Raw genomic sequence first — 12024 nt, 5'->3', positions numbered from 1 at the left:
ATACATATATATATGTGAATGAGTTTCTGCATCTATTACGATTCTCTCTGTATACACTTTTGTGTTCCGTTTTTTACTCTCCTTCTCCGTCACTGCTCTTGTTCTTCGCCTTCTTAGTGTTCTTTCTCCCTACCAATGCGCCGCAGTGCTGTACGGCTCGTCTACGAAAAGTTTGAGGGTACCATTGCGGGTGACAAGGGTTACATGACGTATCAGCAGGCATGTTCTATATTTGGTTTTGAGATGAGCGATCGGTTGGAGGTGACTGAAATCAAGAAACGCTTCAACAAACTAGTGATGCGGTTTCACCCAGACCATGGTGGTACAAGTGAGCAGTTTCAACTTCTCCGTGAGGCACACAAATTACTGCTTGCCCATCGCCATGACAAGGGTGAAAGCAACCGTGCTGGCGGTACCGACGTCAATTTCCGCCGCATGAATTACGATAACATGACAAATACCATACACAGGGAGACAGCTGGTAACCCAGAGTACCGCTCCTTTAGTTTGCAGGACTTTGCGTTTTTCCTGGCACTTGTCATATTTGTAGTGTCCTTCTACGCGTATCGCGCCTTCCACACACAGTTACAAATATTGCGTAGCAGATGGAGCTACACCGAGAGCATGTTGCATGATGAGGGAGGGCATAAAGATGTACGCGGATGGCATCCGTGGCGAACCGACCGCATGACACGTGATGTAATGGATGAAATTGGACATCTGCAACAGAGCATTTCGAGGGAGATGCTGGAGGAGAAGCGAGCACTTTCACCTTTAGTTCATATGCCGTGGCAGTCGGGTGGGCCGTTTGCTAATTATACTGTTGCGCGGCAACCGATAGGAGCGGTGCTCGAAGATGCTGATGGACAATAGGAAGGATTCATGTTTAACTAGTTCGTGTTATTAATGAGGCGTGAAGTTGCACTGCTGTGCCAATATAGGTGCAAATATGCATATGCGTATATGAACATGTGTGCCCGTGTATGCTTTCGCTCTTCTGTTATAGTTCGTGGGTTGTAGGATGAAAGGGTTATTCTACGCTGCGTGTTCTGTTATTGTCTAACAGCTTTGTGATGTAAATGTTACCCCGTATGGCGGTGTTTTCGTGTTTCCTTATATATGTTTTCCTCGTCTTCCTTTGGCATCAAAAGAAGTTATTTTTTTCTTCCTACATTTAGTTCGTTCGGGAAAACTAGGTTGCTCTCTTTCTAAATTGATTGGTCCACCAACCTATGGTGTGTGTGTGTGTGTGTGTGTGTGTGTGTGTGTGTGTGTGGTTCCCACCAATCTCTTCCCACCGCAGCATCAAGTCTTTTCTGTTACTCGTTTAAATTCTTTTTCTCTCTTGATGTACAGATAAGTTGCTGTAGGAAACAACGGCTGAGGTACCGATGGACGCTGTTGTAAATAGTGAAGTGCAGCAACTGCGCGAAGAGCTTGAGAAAGCCAAACACCGGATGCAGGTCTGGAAGGAGAAGACTCAAGTAGGCGTCACGGAGCTGCGTAACAGAATTATAGAACTTACCACTGAACTGGAAGAATCCCGAGCAGCCAACGATCAACTCAGTCAGCAGTTGCAAAACGCAAAGAGTGTTGCCACAGCGGCTGCATCCACTTCGGGTGCTGTGCCTGAATGCAGCAGTTTTGCGGAGTCTCACTATTTTAGTCATGTCGGGGCATGGGTGACCGCTTCATCGGATGCATTAGTCGAAATACTTTTGGACAAGTCTGATGCTGCGCTTGACATTGCTGTGGGAACATGGCGTGAGTTAGAAAAACACAAGCGAAGGACTGCCCAAACGTTGCGAATGCAAAAGAAGACTACTGAAGCCCTCGAGCAGGAGCTGGCCGGTCTCCGTGAGACACTTACTGGCGCGCAGGCGGAATTAGTGGAACGCAAATCTGCCATTGAGCGGCGTGATCAAGCCCTAGAAACCTTACAGAACCGATTGGAAACTTTGGAGGAGGCCAAGGCATCATTTGAAGCCTCTCAAGCGGCAATGGCAAGCCGACCAAACGCGGAGCAGATTAATGCGTTTGAAGAGCGGTTGGAAGAGGAAAGGGAAAATATGCGGCACGAGTTTACCGTTCGGGAATCTATCATTTTTGACCAACACCGTGACGAAATGGAGAGATTGATGTCGCGGTATGAGCAAGATATGGCGGAACTGCGTGCCGAGTTGGAGGAAAGGGCATTAGAAACAGCGGAGACCGGGAATAAGCATTTAGGGGAAGGCGCACAGGCTAGGGGACAGTCGGAGCAGCGAGATGACGCAGCGTACGGGGAGCTGTTGGATCATTTAAAGTCCCTTCAGGAAGAATTGAGGGGAGCTCAGGAAGAAAATCAAAAGTTAACGCAAGAACTAGCTGCTGTCAAGAGAACCCACTCAGGTGTAGGTGGCCCGGTCTTGGGGAGTTGCAGTGTTAAGGACTTTAATGGGCAAAATAAACCCTCAACGCTTCCTGAGGCACTTTCTCGTATTGCAGAACTTGAAGGGGATGTGAGTCGGTTGTCAGATGAACTGTGTGCAACACGGAGACGCCTTGTCGCCACACGGCACCAGTCGAATACAACGAAAGACCAAGAGAACAGTTTGGTATTTGATGGGCAGCTAGCAACTTATTTGAGGTTCACGGTTGTGCAGCTCCTCTGTTCCAGCGGAGACACCAACGTGGCCAAGAACCTTTTTCCCGTGCTTACCACACTTCTACGCTTTGACAAGTCGAACCTTAGTGAGATTTACAAGAAAAATCCTGGGTGGGTCAAGAGAAGGTTTTGATTCCGTTTGATCCCTTGCTGTTGGTTAGGTTGCCGACGTGTTACGAAGTGGTCTACTTGGTTTAATGGTGTGTCACCAGTTTCCTTCCTTCCAAATTTTTTGATGGTTACCGATATTTGTGTGGATGCCAACCTTTCGCAGGTGTCAGTGCATGACGAATATTCCCCGATGTGGAAGTGCTTGAATGGATCACGGATCGCGGCCCGAATCATGCCCCGTAATATTTTCTTTTTTAATGGTGCCTGAATTCCTTCAGGAAAAATGTGTATTTTTAACTTCTTTTTTTTTGCGGGGGGACCTGCATTCTGCACGGTTTGGGTGAAGAGCAAGAAAGGGTAACATGCAGTTCATTTACTCCTTATTTACGCCGTCTGAGAGATTGTTATCCCGTGAGATGGTACGTAATGAAATTGCTCGGACTAAACTATCAGCCGCACGGCTGCAACACGAAGCGGAGAAGGAGTTCATGGAGAAAGAAATGCAGAAGATTGATAATGAAATGCGGGCGAAGGAGGAGAGTTATGCGGCACAAGCTAAACCGCTTTTGGACGACTTTAATGATATATCGTTGGCGCAACACTACTATCAGGAAGTGGGAACTACATTAGCAAGTCAAGTGCATTTGGTTTCGCAGCGGGTGGAACGTGAGCTTGAGGAGTTTGGTTATACAAGCAAAAAACTCATTTCAGTGGGTCTCAATTATGAGGCACTGAAGCACAAAATGAAAGCTGGTTTGCCCTTCAATGAAGAATTATCTGCAGTTCTTAAGGATGCAGAAAGTGAGGATGTAAACCTTGTTGCTGCACCGCTCAAGTACATAAACAGCATCCCTTCACCAGCTGTTGTGCGTGTAACGGCCTTTAATCTCGGACGCGCTATCGTTGAGGCGGGGAAAGCTCCCGCGGCTGAGCCCGTTCGCGGCATTTTGGACTTCTTTAAGTTCCGCACATCACTGAGCCCAACCATGCTCGTGTCACGACAGCTGCGGGCGTTGAAATCGGAGGCAGAGTTTTTGCGATTTGTTGAACGCGGTGAGTACCATAGGGCACTGAGTCTTGCTGAAGATGTATACGCGGGATTAAAACGTGAGGGCGTGAAGGACGCTGCGGTGTTAGATGAAGCGTTTGGGGCATTTAGGCGAACGGTGCTGCCGACGGTGGCGGGGGATATGTTGCTCCGTTATTGTGCTGCATCCCTCTGCGCGGCACGATTTGCGTGTGTGGAGAACATGTTAAAGGAATAGTAGAGTCTGGACGTTTGGACTTGAACGGTTGCGGTTAGTGGGAGAGCGCCCTGTTGTTGTGGTTTGAGCGGTTACCTCCTTAACCCCGTTTCGTTTCGTATAGTTGAGTACGGTTCCACGTCGTGTCTTTGAGGGTTGTCTTGATTTCTCTGCTGCACGCGGCCGCTGCATGATCCAGCGGCTTGGACAGCGTCATTGTGTTTCCTCGGTACTGATGTATGTATATATATATAGGTATGAATAAATCCATACACTGATTCATTTTGCCTTCACGCGCAAGTGTGTTCGTTAGCTTCCAACGTTCTTTATTTTTCTTTTTTTCACTTCTACCCAAACGCTAATGTTTGTATTTTCATGTACATGTCTACCTGCGCAAGTATTTGAATAATTAGCTGCATATAGAGGGGAGAACACCCAAACTGCGACCATGGCATATGTATCCAATGCGGTGAAACAACAACTGCGTGCCAGTCGCAGCAGTTACACGGCTGAAGCCGTGCACGCAGCGTACAAAATGTTGCAAGAGTTTGAAGAGTCTTCTGAAGGGGACCCGTCACTGGAGCGGAATGTATCGAGTGAGTTGTACATTCTCTGCACGGAGGCTGCCATTGAGAAGAAGGAGTGGGCACTAGCAGAGGCTTGTTTGAAGAAGTACACAGGGAGGCGGGCTCAAACGAAGGCACTGGAGGCACGGGCTCTTTATTGTGATGCTCTCGTAGCTTTGAGTGGTGTGCCTCACTCGCTGCGTGGTAGGGCTAAACTGGCAGCGCACATTCGTTGCGCGACGAAGATTGTTTCAGGTATAAAGATTGTACTAGAGGAGTGGCCGAAGGAACCGGAGACCCTTATCGCAGGTATCGACTACCTCTGGCTGTCTATTCAAGATGTTTGCGGTCGAATAATAAGCAACAGCATGTTGGATATTCTGGTGTTGGTTGTAACTTTGCATGAAAAGCTTTCACTTGGAGGAATTCATACTCAGCTGCAGTGGATTGTGCGTTATGCCGTCTGCTTGCGGGCTACCGGAAGGGTTCAGGATGCGCTCAATCAGATTGTGTCCGGTGCAGAACTTGTTGCAAAGACGGGTTCTGAGCGACTTCAATTACAATTTTACCGCATTCAGGTTGCCTTCACAGCCAGTACATCATCAAACCGGACGAAGCAAGATAATACCAGACCTGTGTTTCAGGCACTTGCTGCTGTGTATTCATTTTTCTGTGGTGCGACAGATGACTCAAGCGCTAAGCAGGAGCTCATTCAGGCAACTGAAAAACTCCTCGGCGACCCCGAGAAGAAGGAAGTGAAACAAAAGGGCCGTAAGGCCGCTGAAGCAGAGGCGGCGTTCCGCGATCCTGCGATTATCTCAGATGTACTCAGTGAGGTTGCCCTTGCGTTAGCCATGTGCGGTGCGGATGACACGTGTAATACAATTTTACCAAAACTTCTGAATGGCGATAATGCCCGCGCCCGATTGTTCACTGAATACGCCAAAGCCATCATGAGGGCTCGTGACTGTGGCTCGCTGGCCGCAAGCAAGGCGTTAGACGCTGGTTATCTTACAAAGAATATGGCGGAAAAGCTGTTTGCATGCATCGGCCACGTCGAGGACGTGATAGATGCCGCTCGTACGTCTGTAGATGTATCGGAAAGCATGTACGCAATTGAGGTTGGTTGTGTGGTGCTGTGGAATTTGTGTCTTCCGCTCTTGCAACCCCAAACTCGTGGGAGGTTGCGTCTCACATTGAGTAGAATAGTGATGCTGCTAAGGTTGTGCAACAGCAGGCTAAACCGACTTTTTGTTCGTGCGGCATATGAATCAGCATTGGCGGAGTTTGAAGAGGAAAATATGAATGCTACCATTGAACAGATTGACAAGGCTTTGGCAGTAGAGCAGTTGTCGGGAAGTGCGGACAATACCTCCGCCTATCCCATGGAGTTTGCCCTTATGTGGTTAAGGCGCCGTGCTGTGGTGCGGAAGGCACATGAGGGCACTTCCTTTATTTCGGATGGGGATCATATCGTTCATCTTATCGAGCAAGCTCGGCTAGCATCGGCTAATCGTGTCCCTCTTTTGCAGGCGGCGGCTGATAGACTTCCTCCGATTACTCGCACGGAATCCGTAGCCGAGACGAGGACGAAGAACGTATCGGTAAACGGGGAGAAAAATAAAGGCGGAAAAAGTCGAAAACAAGACGTTGTACGCGAAACCGTTGATGAACGGGTACCGTTTACATTCGAAGATTTTAGTACTCCTAATGTTTACTACCTGTTACTCAAGGAGGCTTCGACGACTAATGATCCTGCGGTTGATGAGATTATTATTAAAGCTGCGGAGGGTCTCGCTCGGATTGCTGTTCCAGATAATGGCTTCGCTAGAGACTTGCTTGCCATGAAGGCTGAAGCTCATTTGGTTATGTCGGAGTTGCTGGAAAAGCGAGGGCAAACATCTCCCCGTGCCTTAGGTGATGCCACCCATGAAGATGGTATGTCTCACATATCCAAAGCAGCACAACTTGGTGCTAGGCTGAGCGCAGCAGGATACGGTGGGGGGTGGATTGTCCTTAACGCATGCACTGCGTTGATCAATCAAAACACTGAAATGTTCAAAAAGGGCTTGTTTCTTCCTGCTGCAGCAACCCTACGTGACCTTTCTCTTGCATTGGGTCAAGTAAACGCTGATCCCATGGGTGAATACAAACTATTTGACAGTATCGGCTTTGGATACGTTATGTCGCTTGTACAGACGTACATCAGTGCGAAGGGAGAAGTTAATGGTGAGCTTCACTGTGAGTCTTTGGCCGAAACAATGCGCAAAACTTATTTGTATCCCATATGTGAGGCACATAATAGTGTACTCAAGCAGGCGGCGGAGGCCTGCCACCAAATAATGAGCAAATGGTCACTACCATCCCGGAGGAAGAATTTCTCTCTTATTCTTCCGTGCATCAATCGACTTCTTGATAGAACCCACGAAACCTCTACTCACCCGCAAGAGCAGTTGCTCTTTTTGTTGGGTCGCTTGAATGGACCTATTGAACTCGACGAGAGACGGCATTTGGTTAACACGGAATGCTTAGATATGCTTAGAGCCGACCCATCAGTAGAGTTGTGTGCTCGATTGGCATCTCACAGCGTGCAAATACCCCAAAATGAAAGAGTAACGCTGGAAATCTGCCGTACCGCCGATCGGTTGTACCATGAAGGCAAACTTGGGTGGGGCACCAAATCTCTTATAACTGTGAATTCAGGTAGGGATAAATCTTTAGCAAGCACCGTTGTTTCGACTCAGCAACCGTCCCCATCAGTCATGTATTTAGGTAACTTAAAGGGCTCCGTCGTGGCCAATTCGAATGGTGGGATGCAACCGAAGCCAAGTGACATGGATTGGTATTGGTACGCAGACATTTTACTTCATGAGGCCACGCTTTTCTTGCATCTCGGGGTTGGAGCCGACAGGACGCATCGTCTTGAGTTTGAGAAAAGGGTTCTTGTGGCCATAACAAACAGCGCGGTGGCGGCATCCCGCTCCATACCAGAAGCGCAAATTACCCAAATAACAAAGGCTTATCGCGCCTTGTGCCGCGTTGCCACGTCCATTTCTCGGGCTTCTTATCGAGTGCTGCAGTCGGGGCTTCGAATTCTCCTTTCTCCACCTATCTTGAGGATAGTTAATAAATTTTTACGGTCGCGGACCAATGGCAGGTGTGACGCTGAATTCGATGACTTATGCACACTGACCAGCACACTAGGCGGCTATCTTTTTACAAGCCTGCTGGAGGACGAAAATTATGATGAGGGGATAAAACAAATGCATGAGCTTCTGCGCGTGCTTCCGTCAAGATATCATGGATCCTTGTGTGCATACGAGGCGCAACTCCGTACGAAGTTGAGGCTTTCGACATCAGAGTTGCATGAGAAAGCTAGAACTGTGGACGCAGAGGTGGAGGCAGCGGTGTGCGTTGCCGTTGCGAAGAACGCGCATGATATCTCCGAGGGCATGAGAGCATGGAATCAGGCATTGAAGATATTGGAAGGTAAACCCGTTCAAAGAGCCGATTTGGTTCTCAGCATGGCGGAATGGCTTGCAGGACGCAATGCCGTTACGAAAAGCGAACTTATATCACTGCTTATGAATGGGCTAAGCGACCTGGAACGCGTGGATAGTATGCTACTCAGTGCGTGGTTAAATAAAAGTGCTGGTCGGCGCAATACAGATGTTTCACCTGCCCTCCGTCACGCTCTCACAGGCACGATGGTGGGGCGGACATTTGCCATTGCTCAGAGTCTCACCTGCACAAACGTTGTTCCGGTCGATAAGCAGAAAGACTTACCGTCCCTGCTGGAGACTTTGACGGCTCTGCGCCTTCTCTACTTCTTGTTTGTAGTGGCTCCGATCACGCCATGCGCTAGTAGGCCGTTTGTCTACAAGCGGTGTTGTGCATCGACCCTTCTCTATTATGTCTTATCGTGCTGGAAAGTTGTTGCAGTTCTCCTGCAGATTCACAGAGGAGAGGATATCAGAGGCGTAAAAGTGGACCCGTTGCACCTTCCGGAGACATTGTACGAATGGCGGGGGTTTCATGCCAATCCTCAACATGCGATTATCATACGTGATCTGTGCAAAGACGGTCTCGCCTTGAACACGCATAGACTGTGGGGGATGTTGTTAGATGTTTGTGATTACCTCCTTGAAGATGGGATGGAGCTGTATGTGTTTCTCATTTTGAGCTGGGTCGAGTTCTGCATATACTGGCGATATGATGAGTCTGATCCTCGCGGGAGGGCTGCCGTGCGAGCTGTTCGTCTAAAGGGATTCATATCAGCTGCACGATGTGGATGGGCTGAGGTGTGTGATGCGTATAACGTAGAACCGCCGGATGCGGAATGCTGGTCGAGCGTTAATGAGGTGCTTTTATCCACGGAGACTCCCGCACTGTCAGTACCGTGGCCGTCCTCTGGACCATTAGATTTCAGCAACTTTGTTGGGAGTACACATCGGTTTATTCTGAGTGAAGCCGAAGACCTTTTTACCCTTGGTCGCGTGCAAGAAGCTTTACTGTGGAAGGCAAAGGTAAAACAGTGTGCTTCTCGGACGGGAGATAGAGGTGCGTTGGCACGGTGTCATCTGCTGGAGGCTCGTGCTAGTATTCTTCGGGGTCGATGGGACCCCCCTACAAGTGAGGAAGCGAGTGCGGAGGACAGTACTGAAGAAGACACAAAAACTGAAGATATGGGTGATGGGGAAGGAACGGGGCTTCCCACTTCACTCACGGTTGCTGCGTGGACGGAACTGCAATTGGTGCATATCGACGGTTTCCTGTCTTGTGATAAGGTCGCCGAGGCCGTAGCTTTCGTACGCCAGCTTTTGACGCGGTTGCTGTGGCGCCTTGAAGAAGTTGGTGAAGGTGACATCGAGAAGGACACAACCGAAATGTGCCATAAGGTTCTTCTACAGAGGTGCGCCCCTCGGTTTGTTGCATTTCTTCGTCGGCCCTTTGACACACTATTTCCTGGAGGGCCCCGAGAGGGTGATGTGAAGGGATTGCTTGATGAAGTTTGCTCGCAGCTGGACCAATACGCGGATTGGAAGAGTCGACTGGTGTCGCTTCGGGTGCGTCAGATTTTGCGGCCGTGCGTGGATGACGTGCTGGCAACTGGGAAGGGGGATGTGGACAAAGCGTTACCCGAGCGATTGTTCAATGAGTACTCTGAGATCCTTAAAGTGGCAGACATGTTACAGAGCGAGGTCAACGCTGTCGTTCCAGTCTTAGCTCTGGGGGGTGACGTTACCACGTGTCCTTCCGCGGCAGCGGCGTACGATGAGGTTTTAGTAATGTGTGCACGCAACTGCTTGGAACGGAAGTTGCTGAAGAACTTTATATCACAACGTTTCAGCGCGCTGTCGGTCGCGGACCTGGGCATTCCCACTGGGGGACCGGTGGAGTTGGAGGGCTATGTTGCCAGTTACATGCGTGACCCCGCTCTCTACGAGCAGAGTAGGATGCTTAACGATAGCGCTAATGCGGCTTTACCCTCACAGGAGGGGATTTGTGGTCATGATAATGAGGTTGCGAGTTCCCTAAGTCACTTCGGTATTCCACTTAACTATATGGTCAACACTTCTACGCCACACATTGAAGCCTTGCTCTATCGTGCGATGGGTGGTGTTGGCACCGTATCTTCTGTTCAAATGGAAGCCAGCATCATCGCTGCACTAAGTGAGTTTCGCCGGAGGCTTACGGCGGCTACCAGAGCGATGGAATGTCCAGAGGCTTCAGTAAACACTACTTTCAGTGGGGACGTAAATGAACGCGAGAACGCATTTCTAACGGCACAGTGGTCAAAAATCACGATTTCTGTACCACACCCATCAGTTCCTCGGAGGATGTCGGTAGCGGAACGCCGCGGTGCGAAACTCGCTAGTATTCATGTTGAAGATCCAAATCGCCTTGCTGCGAACACATGGATAGAAATTAATAGTAACTTGCAGATGCTTCTGCTCGCAGCTGTTCGGCAAGCGAGACACATGTTTGAGTACAAACAAATGGCGAAATGTTACATTTATTTGGCTCACAATTTTATGTTGTCTGGTAACTTTAACGCTGCTGGAACGGCCATCGAGTACGCGGAAACGGCGGCTATGTACGGTTTTGTGAGCGATCTTGTCACTTCTTTGACTCACACCACACCTGAGGCTGAACTTATTCGTTTGGTAAACAAGACAAAGATGGATGCGCCCCACCTGGTCAACACCAAAGCTTTTGATTCCATGCGGAACAATCTCATGGAGATTTCTAGCATGTGGAGGCGTTTTGACCTTGTGGGAGCATGGCCGGCGGAGCCTAATAAGGCTGACCCTCTGCTGTCGGACATATGCACCCTCAGTGCTGTGCGCGAGGGAACCACATCGTACTTCCTAGTGGCTTTTCGAAGACAGGACGGTGAGGTGTGTTCCCGACGGGCGGAGTTGGACATGGGGGCTCTCCGTGAGTGTACATCTCAGATTGAGGAACTTAAGCGTCTCAAGAAAGTAGAAGTAGCCGCCGGACCTTCTGCCGGTGAGCGGTCTCCTGATGCGAAGTGGGGGTCGGTTTTTCACTCGTACCTCGAGAAGGTGAGGACAGTGGTATTTCCTTTGCTTGGGGACTTCAGTGATTTATTCTCATCTCAACGAGCGGCATCATGCAGCCTATATCTCTGCCTGGATCCCATCCTTCAGCCACTTCCCTTCGAGCAGCTTCCTGAGCTTTCGTCTTTTATGGCCGTTCACAGAGAGTTATCAGTTTTAAACTTACGGCAGAAGACGGCGTTGCGTACAGGGAAGCCTCAATCAAACGGAGTGGCCTATATTATTGATCCGTTTGGCGAGAACGAGGAAGCGCTGCAGTATATCTTTGGTGGAGGACGAACGAAAACGTCTAACGCTGAAATCGTTACCTTCGTCAAGGATGGGCAGGGCTCTTCAAGCAGGCCATCTCTAGCCTATGTGCATCGTATTTTTGCTAACAAGGCTTATGCCAATGTTTTGGTGAGTGCATGTGGGTCCTTCTCTGACATTATCAAGCCCTCCGTCATTGCCGAGCTCTCTCTAGATCATCTTCAAACAGTACTCATAGCCATGGCCACCAATGACGCGTCATACTGTCGTGAGCAAGGGTGTGACACGTGCAGGGCTTACATGGACTTTTTTTACGAGAAGAATTACGTTGTTTCGATCCTCCTCCTCGCGCGTGGAGTACATCACGTATTGAGCAATATCTTTACCCTTACAGCGAGTGAATGTAATGTGTTTAGCAAGAGGTGTTTGTCTTTTGTTGGTGGAGGCGGCGGAAAGGCACTTGCGGAGGCTGTCAAGGGCTCGAACGGAGACGCGGCGGGCCCCAGTACCCAATTGCATATTTCATATGGTGTGATCCATCATAATGTGAAGGCAAAGTAACATTTCAAAGTCTTCTAATTTTATATGCTTTACTTTTATTATTGTCGCTGTGTTGTGGGGAA

At 49.2% G+C, this 12024-nt stretch overlaps 4 protein-coding genes across 4 annotated transcripts; all 4 read left to right on the top strand.

The window, feature by feature from the left end:
- Positions 1-135: 135 nt before the first annotated feature.
- On the top strand, positions 136-873 carry TbgDal_IV400 (chaperone protein DNAj, putative; the record flags this gene model as incomplete). Its single annotated transcript, XM_011774323.1, has 1 exon — positions 136-873. The coding sequence occupies one exon, from the start codon at positions 136-138 to the stop codon at positions 871-873; it is 738 nt and encodes a 245-aa protein (XP_011772625.1).
- Positions 874-1391: 518 nt separating this feature from the next.
- Positions 1392-2780, top strand: TbgDal_IV390 (hypothetical protein, conserved; the record flags this gene model as incomplete). The annotated part of the gene is made up of 1 exon (XM_011774322.1): positions 1392-2780. One exon carries the CDS (start codon positions 1392-1394, stop codon positions 2778-2780), a length of 1389 nt encoding a protein of 462 aa, XP_011772624.1.
- A 340-nt stretch (positions 2781-3120) lies between these two features.
- TbgDal_IV380 (hypothetical protein, conserved) lies at positions 3121-4023 on the top strand (the record flags this gene model as incomplete). Its single annotated transcript, XM_011774321.1, has 1 exon — positions 3121-4023. One exon carries the CDS (start codon positions 3121-3123, stop codon positions 4021-4023), a length of 903 nt encoding a protein of 300 aa, XP_011772623.1.
- A 427-nt stretch (positions 4024-4450) lies between these two features.
- Positions 4451-11962, top strand: TbgDal_IV370 (hypothetical protein, conserved; the record flags this gene model as incomplete). Its single annotated transcript, XM_011774320.1, has 1 exon — positions 4451-11962. The coding sequence occupies one exon, from the start codon at positions 4451-4453 to the stop codon at positions 11960-11962; it is 7512 nt and encodes a 2503-aa protein (XP_011772622.1).
- Between the last annotated feature and the right edge of the window lie 62 nt (positions 11963-12024).

This window comes from Trypanosoma brucei, chromosome 4 (assembly GCF_000210295.1).
Source record: "Trypanosoma brucei gambiense DAL972 chromosome 4, complete sequence".
NCBI classification, from domain to species: Eukaryota; Euglenozoa; class Kinetoplastea; order Trypanosomatida; family Trypanosomatidae; genus Trypanosoma; species Trypanosoma brucei.
The sequence above is the reverse complement of the archived record's forward strand: the minus strand, read 5'-3'. Positions and strand labels throughout refer to the sequence as shown.